This window comes from Thermobia domestica, chromosome 8, assembly GCF_964235325.1.
Source record: "Thermobia domestica chromosome 8, izTheDome1.hap1.1, whole genome shotgun sequence".
In the NCBI taxonomy this organism is placed as follows: domain Eukaryota; kingdom Metazoa; phylum Arthropoda; class Insecta; order Zygentoma; family Lepismatidae; genus Thermobia; species Thermobia domestica.
This window is the reverse complement of record NC_137461.1, coordinates 227,026,376-227,039,636: the sequence shown is the minus strand read 5'-3', so window position 1 is coordinate 227,039,636 and position 13,261 is coordinate 227,026,376. Positions and strand designations below refer to the sequence as shown.

Here is a 13,261-nt window from a genome sequence, read left to right as displayed (position 1 = left end):
ATTAATTTTAGGTATCCACCTGTCATGTGGGCGTCTATACCATCCACGATGCGTCGGACGACAAATGGACCAGAAGCTTTTCACAGACATTATAATAGTCAATTTTACTTCCCTGCTCCTGATATTCATACGGTGATTTCTGCTTTGTTAGAGATCCAAACGGAAACTGCCATGAAAATAACGTCCATATTAAAAGGAATTTCAAAGGCCCAAAGACCAGCAGAAGTCAAAAGGAGCGAGTTTGTCATGAGGAAGTATGCTGAGTTCAGGAATTCGCAGAGAAACTATGAGAAGGCACGTATGACATTTTTAAAAGCTGTAGGATTTAAATTTCAAGCATTCAAACTGTAAAATGAAATTTTCTGTAAATAAGTATGTTGCTTTGTAAATATTAGAATGCAATAAAATATATCTCATAAAGGAATAGCTTTATACATTTCATTTCGATGCAAAATTTCACACAATTCCTTAAATCCTGTTGTTGGCAACGTCGCGGCGGAAATTTGCGCAATTTCAGCACTTTCTGCTCCTCGTTAATAAGACATAAATTACTTAGATTATCAACGATCTAATCTTTAGAAAAATTTGCGCAATGTCGTTGCACCGGTCCCCGCAACTCAATTTTCGCCCGCTGCGGGCCCGCAGCAGAGTCGTGCGGGAAAGTCTGCACGTGTGGCATGAATGATATAAACCAATGTATTTCCGGCTCGTGTGGGTCCGCAACAGAGTTTTCTGTTGCGGGCCCGCAACAGACTTTTCTGCACGTCTGAACCGAGACTATCGCTTCCCTTGTAAGAAGGTCTTGATAACGTAATAGGTAGCAACGTGGGCTCAACCTCATTGGGTCCTCATATCGATTCCCGCTGAAGATATATGTTTTATTTTCTTGACAACAATATAAGTTTTTTTAATTATTCAGTAATAAGAGAAAAGGAAATTGGATAAAACACAACATTTCACTTTGGTATTCTCATTAGTGTGAAGAAACATTATCATTTCTTACAGTTCAAACTGTGGGCAATAAGTTAGTTAATCACGTTTTTCGGTCTTTTAATAAACAATGTCCAGTGTGTTGTAGTCGCAAATCTCTACACTGTAGATCTTAAAGTTGCTAGTTTTTGACGAAAACAGTCTATCCATTATTATTATTATTATTATTATTATTATTATTATTATTATTATTATTATAACAATAAAAACAGGGAAGAAAAAGCCACATAGTCGAAACTATTGACAGGCATAGAAGATATATACTTTATGTCAGATGCTTTTTAGGTTTACACTTAACTATTTAGACTTAAAAGTTACTTAACTATTAAAATCTGATAACACATGAATGGAAAATACATAAAACAATGTTTTCTATGTTCTCTCTCTCTCTCTCTCTCTCTCTCTCTCTCTCTCTATATATATATATATATATATATATATATATATATATATATATATAACAACAAAAGTGTGAAGTTAACCCCAACTTTATTTTGTAAATATCTCCTGAAGTTTTCAAAATTAAGGATTTTTTCTTGAAATCATCAATAACTAACAAATTCAAACAATTGGTTTTTGTTTTGAGCCGAAATTTGAAAGAAACGTTGGGCAGCTTCACAGATATATATAGACTGCCACTTAGAGAACCCGTATTCAAATCTTGACATTTTCTTTTTTTAAATAGGTCGAAGTAGTCACGTTTCCATTGTTATGTGGAGTGTTTTCATTTATGAGCGTAAAATGTTTGAGTTTTGGAATACCTCTTGACACATGTTGTTTACATTATTTTGCTTAGAAAAAGACTTTTCTTTCAAAATTCTTATTTGTTTAATGTTATAATGACCTCTAGCTGATGCAAAGTATTGACACATTCATAAAACATGTAAATTTGAGGAATGTTCTGAGAACAGCATGATATATCAAAAATACTTTGCATTAGTTAGAGGTTATTTCAATTATATTCACTGAACATTAATGAAGACGTGCCAGTTTGTAACCAGTATGATTGAAAAGATATGTGTCAAGAGTTTTTAATGAAACAAAAAAGGAAATTAAGTGCAAAAGTGAAAAAAATCTAAGTAGTAATTGACTCGCGAATGTGAAAAATTATAGTGAAGGACTACAAAGAGATTTGGGCACAGGACATCTTAATAGCAATCTGTGACTTTATCTTATGAGGTACGGCTAGTTTCTTATTTTTGTATGGTATATAAATGTGTTTCTTGCACCGCTTTAGGGTACTTTAGCTCACTGGCTTTTAACTCGAGTATGTTTTTACTCCACGAACAGGCTCAATATTTTACATAGTGTGTGTAAGCCCCAGTTTCTTCCTGATCAAATTTCATCCAAATTGAACCACACACAAATGAAATTATTTCCCAGTTAGGTACAGCAAGCATTATACACATTTTTAATCATGTTTTGAAAGCACTTTGTTTGTATTTAATTTCACTTAAATCTGATAGGTTGTCTGTATCTTTCACCAGCAACACAATATCCCTTCAGTGTTACAATTCCTTAGGTTTGGAATTATGGGAGCACTCATATCGGTAAGAGTGATTCATACGTGTGGAAAATAGTGTATCTGCCTTAATATAGTTTTGAATCTGGTTATACTATAAAATGGCGGTACTCGTTACCTTTTGGCAGATACGAGTATCATTCAATACTATTTATTTATGCGGGCATTGAGAATCGAAAGGGATACTACAGATTGAATATACACAGATTCTGGAAAGGTACTAAGGCGTTTTGGTGGAATGAAACAAACATAAAACAGTGAGTCATTTATGTTTTGTATATCCATAAATGAAAACAAACAATAAACCAGACGTTAAGTTAAAAAAGACAGCGAAATTTGCCTTTGCTAAGCTAAACCAACATATGAAGATAAACTAAATAGCATGCACACATGTGATAAAGATACTAAAATAAAATATAATTATTTCGTGATATTATTTATTTACTTATTTCTTTTCTGCAATATTAACACATATGCCTAACTTTGCAGACAGCATCCCCGTCAACTTGACTGTGCAGAAAGTTTCTGTCACGTTCTCACAGCAAGACATTCAAGAACTGGCACGAAATCGGGGCTTTGTAGAACTGGGCGCTGTTGAGTGAGGTGAAGTTATCGGTCGCTGGAGCAAATGGTAAGGCATGTCGCACATTGCTCGAGATCTTGGTTGTGATTCTCGAACAATTCGTAAGTGGCTGAATCGTTATGCAGAGCAAGAAGATATGAGTTGGGTAAAGTCAATACATCCAAGTGGCCGGCCAAGTGCAACGTCTGTGCAACAGGATGCAGATCTTACTATCGAGGTGCGAAATAAGTCCTTGCGTCATCGATCTATTTTGAGAGATAAAGCAGTTGAATATGCAGTTGAATATTCCATAGTCTGCTGGAATAAACCATGCACGTTCCACAAAGAAAACTATTCTAACAGAAAGCTCAAGGCAAAGCGTCTGGAATGGGCTCAGTTGTATGTGAATACTCCCGAAGTATAATGGGACCTAGTTATCTGGTTCGACCAGAAGGTATTCCATTCCGACCAACACGGAAGAGTAATATTATACCGACCAGGTGAAACACGATATTACTTGTAGCAAGTAGTTCGAACCTCGCACTCTGGCCGAGTTTAAGCTCAATTTTCGGGTTACATGACAGCTGCTGGTCCTGGTGAGCTCGTGCTTGTTCCTGGAAGAAACCAGTGCCACTTATATTCAATTATGAGTAGGGACGTGAAGTTTTAGTTTCATTTTATCCCTGAAATCGGTGTTATTTTTTGCACAAAGTCGGTGTTATTTTGCGCGATTTAATACAAGCAAATAGGGGTTATGTTCTTTATTCTATAATTGTTTTGAAAAGAAAGTATATTGTAAACATAGAGAAAGTGGTCTGCGAAAGCTAATTAAAATAAATTTGTTAATTATTCATTGTAGCTTTGGAAAATTCAAGATTACTAATAAAACTACAACTGACGAAAGCAGTATATATGTTTTAAAATTATATACTGCTTTGGTCAGTTATGTTTTATTAGTAATCTAAAATAAATTATAATTTTAATATGAAACGAAAATTTTTCAATTTTGACATCTTAAAATTAAAAGAATAAATGATATTTAATTTATTTAATGTATGATTTGAATACATATGTCGACAAGAAATCTCACTGCAGTGTTTAACATTTTCTTCACTGCAGAAAAATCAATTCAAATTATACATACTTAAAACGCAATTCATATCATTATCAACACACATTTTTATTTAATAGGTTGACTGCAATGAGCATTATATGTGGTGCTCACCATATTTTTCACTGGAGCCCTGAGCATCATATATGATGCTCAGGCTCGATATCACAAATTACTAACCTATTCAGGTTCTTGAACATCATATATGATACTCATTGTCACAAATTACTGTGAGACCATGAGCATGACATGATGCTCGGCTTCTATTGGTACATTTTCTGGAGAATCAAAATGTGACAAAAATGTGACATGACTATCCATAATTGAGCCAAAGATAAGAAGAGCCTCCTGGGAGCAGTACCCTCAAATCACCTTGGCAGTCAGCCTGTTAATAGCTAATTTATAGTTTCTTTAATGTTTCTTATTTTTCAAAGGACAAAATTGTCAATATTTTCACATTTTGTTCCTTAAGGTTTTGCCTTCTTGCCGTAAGTACGGAGTTATATCTTTCAGAATCAATGTTGGAAGTTGGGGAGCAAAATCTCACAGACAAACTTTCACTAACCAACTGGTCTAAAAATAACAGGACTGATGGTTTTCTGTGAAACACATTTTGTTGCAAAGGAAACTTGTGTTATTTGATTAGTATTACCGGCCAACATGGCGATTTCGAGAATCTATCGCTTTATGTAGTGCATTTCGGTATTATTTTGAAAAACATACCAAAATCGCGTTATTTTGCGATTCAAAACACCAAAAATGGTCTTCTATAATATATTTAGGTATATTTATATACTTTGCCTTTTTCAAGTTATCGATGTTATCGTTAAAACGAAACTTCATGTCCTTAATTATTAGAGAACACGCTTACTGCCATCCCTTCAAAGACATTTCCCAGAAAAGAAAGGATTCATTTCTATGCACGACAACAGTGCTGTTCATGCATCAAGACAGACGACGGAATGTTCTATGATTATCCTGTACTGATCTGTATAGACTAGCCCCGCAAATCTGACTTTAACCCCATAGAACATCTTTGGGTTCTATGGTTCTAGAATGGGAAATACGTAGACCGGACCGGGACCTGAAACTTCTTTCGGCTCACGTGATGGAATTGTGGATTCATTTCCGAGTGCATCCGGCAATGTGTTCCAATCTGGTAGCCAACATCAGGAAACGCCTATCTGATGTCATTGCCGCAAATGCTGATTATACCAAGTTTTAATGTCTCCATAGAATCATGACGTGACTTCTATACTTTTTCCCTTCTCGAAATAGTCATAGGGGGCACGGTGGCTCAGTGGTAGAGCGTTCATTTCCGACGCTTGGGGTCCCTGCTTCGATCCCAGCTCTCGCTGTGTGGACTTTGAGGTGGACAAACATCATGCTCGTGGGTTTTCTGGGGTTTTCCCCGTTTCCTCCCACTTTCTTCATTCTACCATTTGATTCAGTTCTCATCATCACCGTCTTCTTTATCCTAACCGGCATAACCGTGGGACGTAAAACTCAAAGATTTCATTTTATTTCATTTACAGTGGCTCAGTGGATTTGTTGTGTGAAACACCGTGCTCGTGGGTTTTCCCGGGGTTCTAATGTTTCCTCTTACATTATATATTCCACCAATTCTGTCATAAATTATTTACATCATCCTTCATCGGCTCTGTACCCTACCCAGCAGAACTGTGGAAAGCTAAAGTAAAGTTTGCTATTGTAGTCGTATGTAAAATTTTATTTAGTTCATTTTTCTGGTTTATTTTGTTTCTTTTGAGGCTCTAACTTACTAACTAATTCTATGCCTTATGGAACCCGGAAGTTCAATGCCGCGTTCACAAAAGCTCTCCACTGACTCCTATCCTTAGCCACCTGGATCCAGTTTCTACTTTGTATTCCCATCTCTGCCAGATTCATCTTAATATTGTCCTCCCATCTGCGCCTAGGTCTTCCTAATGGTCGTTTTCCGATTGGTCTTCCAGTCAAGACTGAAAGGGTTTCTACTTTCTTTCATCCTAGCTACATGTCTTCCCCACCTAAGCCTCCTAGACTTGATGATCATAATAATGCTCGGTAAACCGTATAAATTATGTAGTTCCTCGTTGTCAAGTTTCCGACATTCCCCATTCCCGTTTCTCTTGGGTCCGAATATTCGTCTCAGGATCTTGTCCGCAAATACTTTCAGTCTATGTTCTTCTCGCAGAGTAAGCGACCATTTTTCGCAACTATATGAAACAACAGTCATGATTATCGTTTTTTAAACTTTAAGCTTTAAATTCCTCGACAGAATTCGCGACGACAATATATTTTGAACTGAATAATAAGACGAATTCCCTTTTAGTCGACATTTAATTTCTTCGTGAGGCAAATTAAATTCTTGGTTATGCTCATTACTATAAACTCCGCTAGAAATTCTGGTAAGAGTGAAGTAATATTTTGTGTTGATTTTTTATATAGAAAACTTTATTTTACCTATTTTCCATTCATGTGTTGTTATGATATTTTAATAGTCAAGTAACTTTTGCTTCAATATCTCAAATAGTTTATTTGAGTATTATATGTTTATTTCAACATTTTCTGCTGATGTTTCTAAACGCGAATGGAAATTTCTCTCTCACGCTCGCATAAATTCAAAGTTTTTATTTTTATATTTTCTAGATCTTTAGATTAAGATTGAGCGCAATCCTCTTGTTTTCCAGCAGAAAATGTTGGTAGTTTCTTCGTTTATTTATTCTTCTTTTTCTTCTTTTGTCGTTCTAATAATAATAATAATAATAATAATAATAATAATAATAATAATAATAATAATAATAATAATAATAATAATAAAAATATACCTTCTGTCACAAACTTGTGACTTTAAGATTTATAGTGTAGAGCTTTGCTGACGACAATACACTGGACATTGTTTATAAAAAGACCGACAAACGTTATTAACTAACCTATTGTCCCGGTTTGAACTGCAAGAAATATTTCTTCGCGCTAATGTGAATACCAAAGTGAAATGTTTTTCTACACAATTTCTTTTTCTCGTATGACTGGATAATTAAAAAGCTTCTATTGTTCGTAAAGAAAATAAAACATATATCTTCAGCGGGAATCGATCTGAGGACCCGATGAACTTGAGTCTAAGTTGTTATCTATTACGCCATCAAAATCTGCTTACAAGGGAAGCGATACATTGAGTGATTTGTCAAAAGAGTCAAAGCACTTTACATCTCATTATATTTTTTCCTTGTTTCGTTTTTATTACGTTCCCTCTTTGTGTTTTTCGTTCAATGCATGAAACAAAAAATACATTTTTCGCTACGATGTCCAGGAATACCGTTTTAACTAATCAGCAAGTAGAAAGCTACTGGTGAAATGATATGGGTTAATGTTTAGTACTTTCATGCAGGAAGGGGCAAAATACTAGCCCGCGAAAAACATTCATATTATTGTTTGACAGGTTGTACCTTTTTCATTATGCTCCATTATATCTGTGTTATTAGCCTGAATAATTGACAAAATCACACATTTTGTGTATTTTTAGATTTATGTGACGAAAGTGCTGATTAAAAGTCTTTGATCACTTTGTTCTGACACTCTGTCTTATAGGCTGTTTCAACACGTATCGTACGTGAAGTGCGTTGTATTACAACATGAAGTTTCCATGGTGAGTCGTTAGTACTCTGGACTTTGAATCCAGCGATCCGAATTCAAATCTCGGTAGAACTTCTATGGTATCTTTTTCAGAATTATCCAATCGTTTATATATCGTATGTTTGATTATTTTTTTCTTTCCCACGGTGTTCACATTTTTGCTCGTTTGAAATAATAAAAGCTTTTCTTACCTTCCATTTACTTCTATGTCTAACTTTCTTATATCGAAAGTCTTGACTCGTAATTTTTTCCTGCTGTACTTTGCATCTGAAAATTCATTTCCCCATCATTAATTCTGATTTGAAACATCAACATCAAGAAGCACATTAGGGTTCTTAAGACTATGCCAGTATATCTTATCCGTACCACGATAGAGTACTTAATACCTTTGTTTATCTTATGTGCACTTCCAGGTGTCTTTTTGTATGTTGAAGAAACCAGGGAGTTTTGTTTTTCAAAAACATAACAAATCTTACCCTGTCTCCCATCACTTTCCGATCCTTCTTTGCCTGGTATACTATATTCTTGTCCTTCTACTACTTCATCTTAAAATCCATAGTCACAATTGTATGTGTTTCTCTCTATCTGTATTTTCTTTTTCGTTATTGCCTTCCAAATATTCTTTTGTGTACTCAGCGTTTGACTTATATGCCAGTATTATTATAAAATTCCTCCTATCGTTTTATCGTCTACAAATTTTACTTTTATGAAGTTCTACGTAAGTCGTCTCCTGGAAATACTCTCACATCAGTTTATCCGTTTTCAATGGGTTTGGCTCATTGGAGAATAATATAAAGTTTCATACGCATGTGAGATATCTTAAAGTACTAATATTAAACAAATACTGCTAAATAAAGTAATGACTTTTCAATGTTGTAATGTGAACAAAGGTATAGTGTATGTTTAAGTTTTCAATAAGGTACAATACTAAATACTTTCCCGCTTTCTCACAGTAAGACCTACACATTAGAGTGTTCAACTGACAAAGTGAACAATATCCCGAAACGTTACGTAGTTTCAAATAATGGAGCAATTCTCAGTATGACTTCTGAATTCATATGGAAAAGTGAGTAAAAAGCAAGAGAAGCTTTGATGTACACCAAAGCAACTTCTTTTTTTTACGTTCATAGACTTACATAGATTTTTTAAATAGCAACATAGTCGGTAATGCGTTTCAACACAATTTGGTATCGCATTAGAACCCATATCTAATAGTTGTAGAGTTTCAGTGAAACTTTCAGGAAGTTTCAATTTTTATATACTGAATTGAACTATTCTAGTAGGTTTTGTTCCCAAATCTTTGCATTAAATTGTCCAGCCCATGTGCGAAGAAGGAGACGATTTTATGTTTTCCACTGACACATGAATTGGAGAAAGCATACCATAATTCAAATACAAACTAATGATTACTTTTGCGGATATGATTATGTTCTAAAATCGAGCCTGAAGTTATTTAATTTCCTTCCGAAGTTACAAAGATTCCAGTTTGTTCCTTCAAACACTCAATAAAGGTGACTACATAGCGGTGAACAAAAAATGTTATAATGCGTCACAATGTTCAAATTTTACGAGTAATATGAAGAGATACATTACTCCAGCCTTGATCCTTGTTCGGAATGAGTCGGATCAGAATCTTTTACACACCAACTAAAATAATTTAATTCTCTGATAGCACTATTTTGTCAGCTTACATAGTTTTGAACTTGAAGTTAATATACTTCCTTACAGAACTACTTCCTTACAGAGCTACTTAGCACCAGATCACGCCAAGAATAGCAAATGAGGTTCAATTTAAAGTTTATTCAAGAAACATTCAGTATCTTACGTAAACAAATACACGTGGTGATTGTTTCATTTTGTTGGCTAAAGAACCTTGAAACATCCATGCAGCAGAAGAAAATAGTCCATTGTTAAGTAAGCTGTTTTCAATGTTTTTGTTGTTTATCAGGCTCATTACAAGAAGTACAATTTCCTTACAATTAAATAATAAAAACAACACTGTACCTAAGCACTAAATTGAATTAATCCAATAAAAGAGAATGCGCATGCGTAGAGTGTGGCTTTGATCTACCTTACGCGGGAATATAACAGTTTACTAATGGTCGTGAGCGGGAGATATGTATAACACCGACAGAGTACAAGCACATACTTCTAGAAAGAAGCGCTGACCGATTGTCAATCATCCGATGACTGGCGGAGTAATACCATTCTGCAATGTTTACATCAGGATCAGAAGGTTCGTTGAATGAATTTTAGTGATTTTCCGTTCACTCTCTTTGCCTGGTTTAATTCATTAATAATTATTTTATTTAACCCATTATGATATTCTATGATTTGCATCCTTGGAATATTTTGATATGAGAAATGGGCTGTGTTAGTTTGGGAATCATGTTTTTCGGAAAAAAATTTCGCACAATTATTGAAATATAATATTATATTCTGACAACACTCTTGAGTTGGTGTACATATTTTATACTTGAGGTAAATATTGAACTCTTTGGAAATACTTTCGCCAGAATCCATTATTTGTCTTGTGTAGTTTTCAAATTATCAATCAATACTTTAGCAACAAATATCCTCAAATAACTTAAAGCTTCCAACACTATTAGTTATCAAATATATTTTTATTCACTATTATGCAGTCATATATACATGGTAATATGATGTAGTGCTATGTGAAAATAAAACGTGCATACCCAGTTACCAGCACTGATGGTCGTACTTTTGGATAGCATCTACGGTACGTAAAATGTTACTAAAATTTCTTATAGGTTCCTTAAATATATTTGAAGTTATTAGAATTTATCTGAAAGTTTTATCACTGTTTGGATCCATTTTTTTTTTCAAATTTTATTGTGACATAATTTCATTATTTATGCATATTGGCACCTACAACTTTGGAACGTTTCACACCTTCAGAGGGGGCACCTAATTTTCAGATCATGCAAACCCACTTTACAGTTGGGAAGCATTTCTATTTAGTTAAATGTTATTATTACAAATATTTATATCAGATTTGTTCTAACATTTACATACTTCTGTTATATTCTCCTTAAACATGTTAGAAATTTATAATTTAATGCAAAATATCGTGTACTTATATTGACATTAATCTCAAAAGTACTTTTTGTTTGTGCAGAGCAGTATATCAGAATGCTGAAATCTACTTAGTGGATGATCCACTTTCGTCCATTGAATCGTCAATACGAAATCATGTTTTTCATGAGGTTTTCCAGGATTTACTCAAAGATAAAGCCTGTCTACTCATCACTGGTTTTAGCGAGTTAGTGAAACAAGCAGACAGAGCCCTTGTCTTGTATGAAGTGAGTATTTAATGAAATATTATTTGTTGAATAAATTTTGCCGAACATAATCGTTAATGGAAATGTAACCTAACAATACCAGTTAAAATAGTACTTAATTTAGAATTTAGAGGTCCAGGAAACATCTTATTATGCAAGGAAAAGTGAGGGATAAAAATAATTTCATATCGTAGGTCATTCTTAATCTTAAAGTTAGTATGAAAAATGACGAATACGTATTTCTTCTTTCTTCAAGAGAAGATATACAATTACAACTTTTAAATCCTAGAGTTCCTTCAGGAAGTTTCTTTAATTTTCTAAAGTAAGACTATTGCTTACTGTTAACGCACTCTTCACCTCATGTATTTTAGCTAACATAAATTGTATACATGAGTAAATTTGTAGACTTCTTCCAGCCATAAGTTATTAAAAGGGAAAAAGTTTTAAGTTTTTGGTCTAGCTATTCAAATTGGAACACCAGTGTATTGCCTAAATCATTTGAAGAATGATTTTCATAAATCATAATGGATAAAGAAGGCAAGCAACTCGAAATATTTATTTTTACTTATATATACGTCCATGTATATACTTCCTGTACACATAAAAACTTGAAATTTGGCACAAATGTGTGGTTTGTGATCCAAATAAAGGGAAAAAAATCCGAAACTTGGAATTTCTCCTTCCAAGGGGGAAAGTTTGGGGACAGGGATGAAATTATGTAACTGGACTCAAAATCTATAAGGTACTTCCTGTACACACATTAACGTGAAATTTGTGACAAACGTAACGTTCGTAATATAAATAAAGTGAAAAATCCGAAAACAGAAAATTTCCTCCTCCAAGGGGGAACTAGGGAGCAAGGTCAAAATTACATCACTTGATTGAAAACCTTTAGGGTACTTTCTGCAAACATAGAAGCTTGAAGTTTGGCACAAATGTAGGGTTTGTGACACAAGTAAAAGTGAAAATAAGAGAATTGGAAATTTCACCTTCCGAGGAAGAAAATTAGCGGGGAAAAAGCAAAATTATATGACTATAATTACGTTACTTGATTCAAAACTACAGCGTACTACTCCCTGTAGACGTGGAAACTTGAAATTGGACTTGAAATGTAACTCAAATATGGGATTTATGATACAAGCAAAGGGAAAATTCCGAAAACTGGAAATTTTCTCTTCCAAGAAGGAAAATTTGGGAACAATGTTACTTCACTTGATTCATAATTTATATAGGATACTTTCTATAAATACTGACACTTGAAAATTAGGGAAAAGTCCGAAAGCTGTAAATTTCCCCCTCCAAGTAGAAAAATCAGGGGGCAAGAACAAAATTAGATATAGTTATATTACTTGATTCGAAACCTGTAGAGTATTCCCTATAGACATGGAAAATGGAAATTTGGTACAAATGTAGGATTTGCTCTACTAGTAAGAACAAATTTCAAAACTGCAAATTTCCCTCTACAGGGAAGCAAATTAGGGACAATGGAAAAATTACATATAGTTACAATACGTCACTTGATTCAAACTCTATAGTGTATTTCCAGTAGATACAGAACCTTTAAATTTGGCAGCAACGTGGGGTTGACGACAGAAATAAAGTAAAAGATCCGAAAGCTGGATATTTCCCTCAGCAAGAATGAAAATTAGGAGCCAAAGCACAAATTTACATAGCTATGTCACTTGATTTTTAACTCATAGTCTACTGCGACTAGTCAAGGAAACTTGAAATTTGGCATTAACGTAGAATTGGTAACGGAAATAAAAGGAAAAATCGAAAACTTGAAATTTCCCTCTGCAAGGACAAAAATTAGGAGGCAAGGGTAAAATTAAATATAGCTATGTTACTTGGTACAAAATCTATAGAATATTTCCTGTAAATATGGAAAAGTAAAATTTGGCATAAGTGTAGGATTTGTGGAACAAGAAGAGGGAAAAAATCCGAAATCTAAAAGTTTCCCTCTCTAAGGAGGATAGTTAGGGGATATGTTCAAAAATATCGTTTGACAATGATTCATAACGTATAGGACACTTTCTGTATACATGGAAACTTGAAGTTTGGCACAATTGTAGGATCCTTGTATAAATTAGAAGATAAAATCCAAAAGCTCGAAATTTCCCTCTCCATGGAGGAAACGTAGG

At 34.1% G+C, this 13,261-nt stretch overlaps 1 protein-coding gene across 1 annotated transcript in view; it reads left to right on the top strand.

Annotated features, from left to right (window-relative positions):
* LOC145692489 (ATP-binding cassette sub-family C member 4-like) overlaps positions 1-13,261 on the top strand; it is a 149,097-nt gene that overhangs the window by 117,393 nt on the left and 18,443 nt on the right. Inside the window, exon 12 of the mRNA XM_081767798.1 lies at positions 10,958-11,141. Coding sequence (XP_081623924.1) covers positions 10,958-11,141 — 184 coding nt within the window. The remainder of the gene's footprint in view (positions 1-10,957; positions 11,142-13,261) is intronic.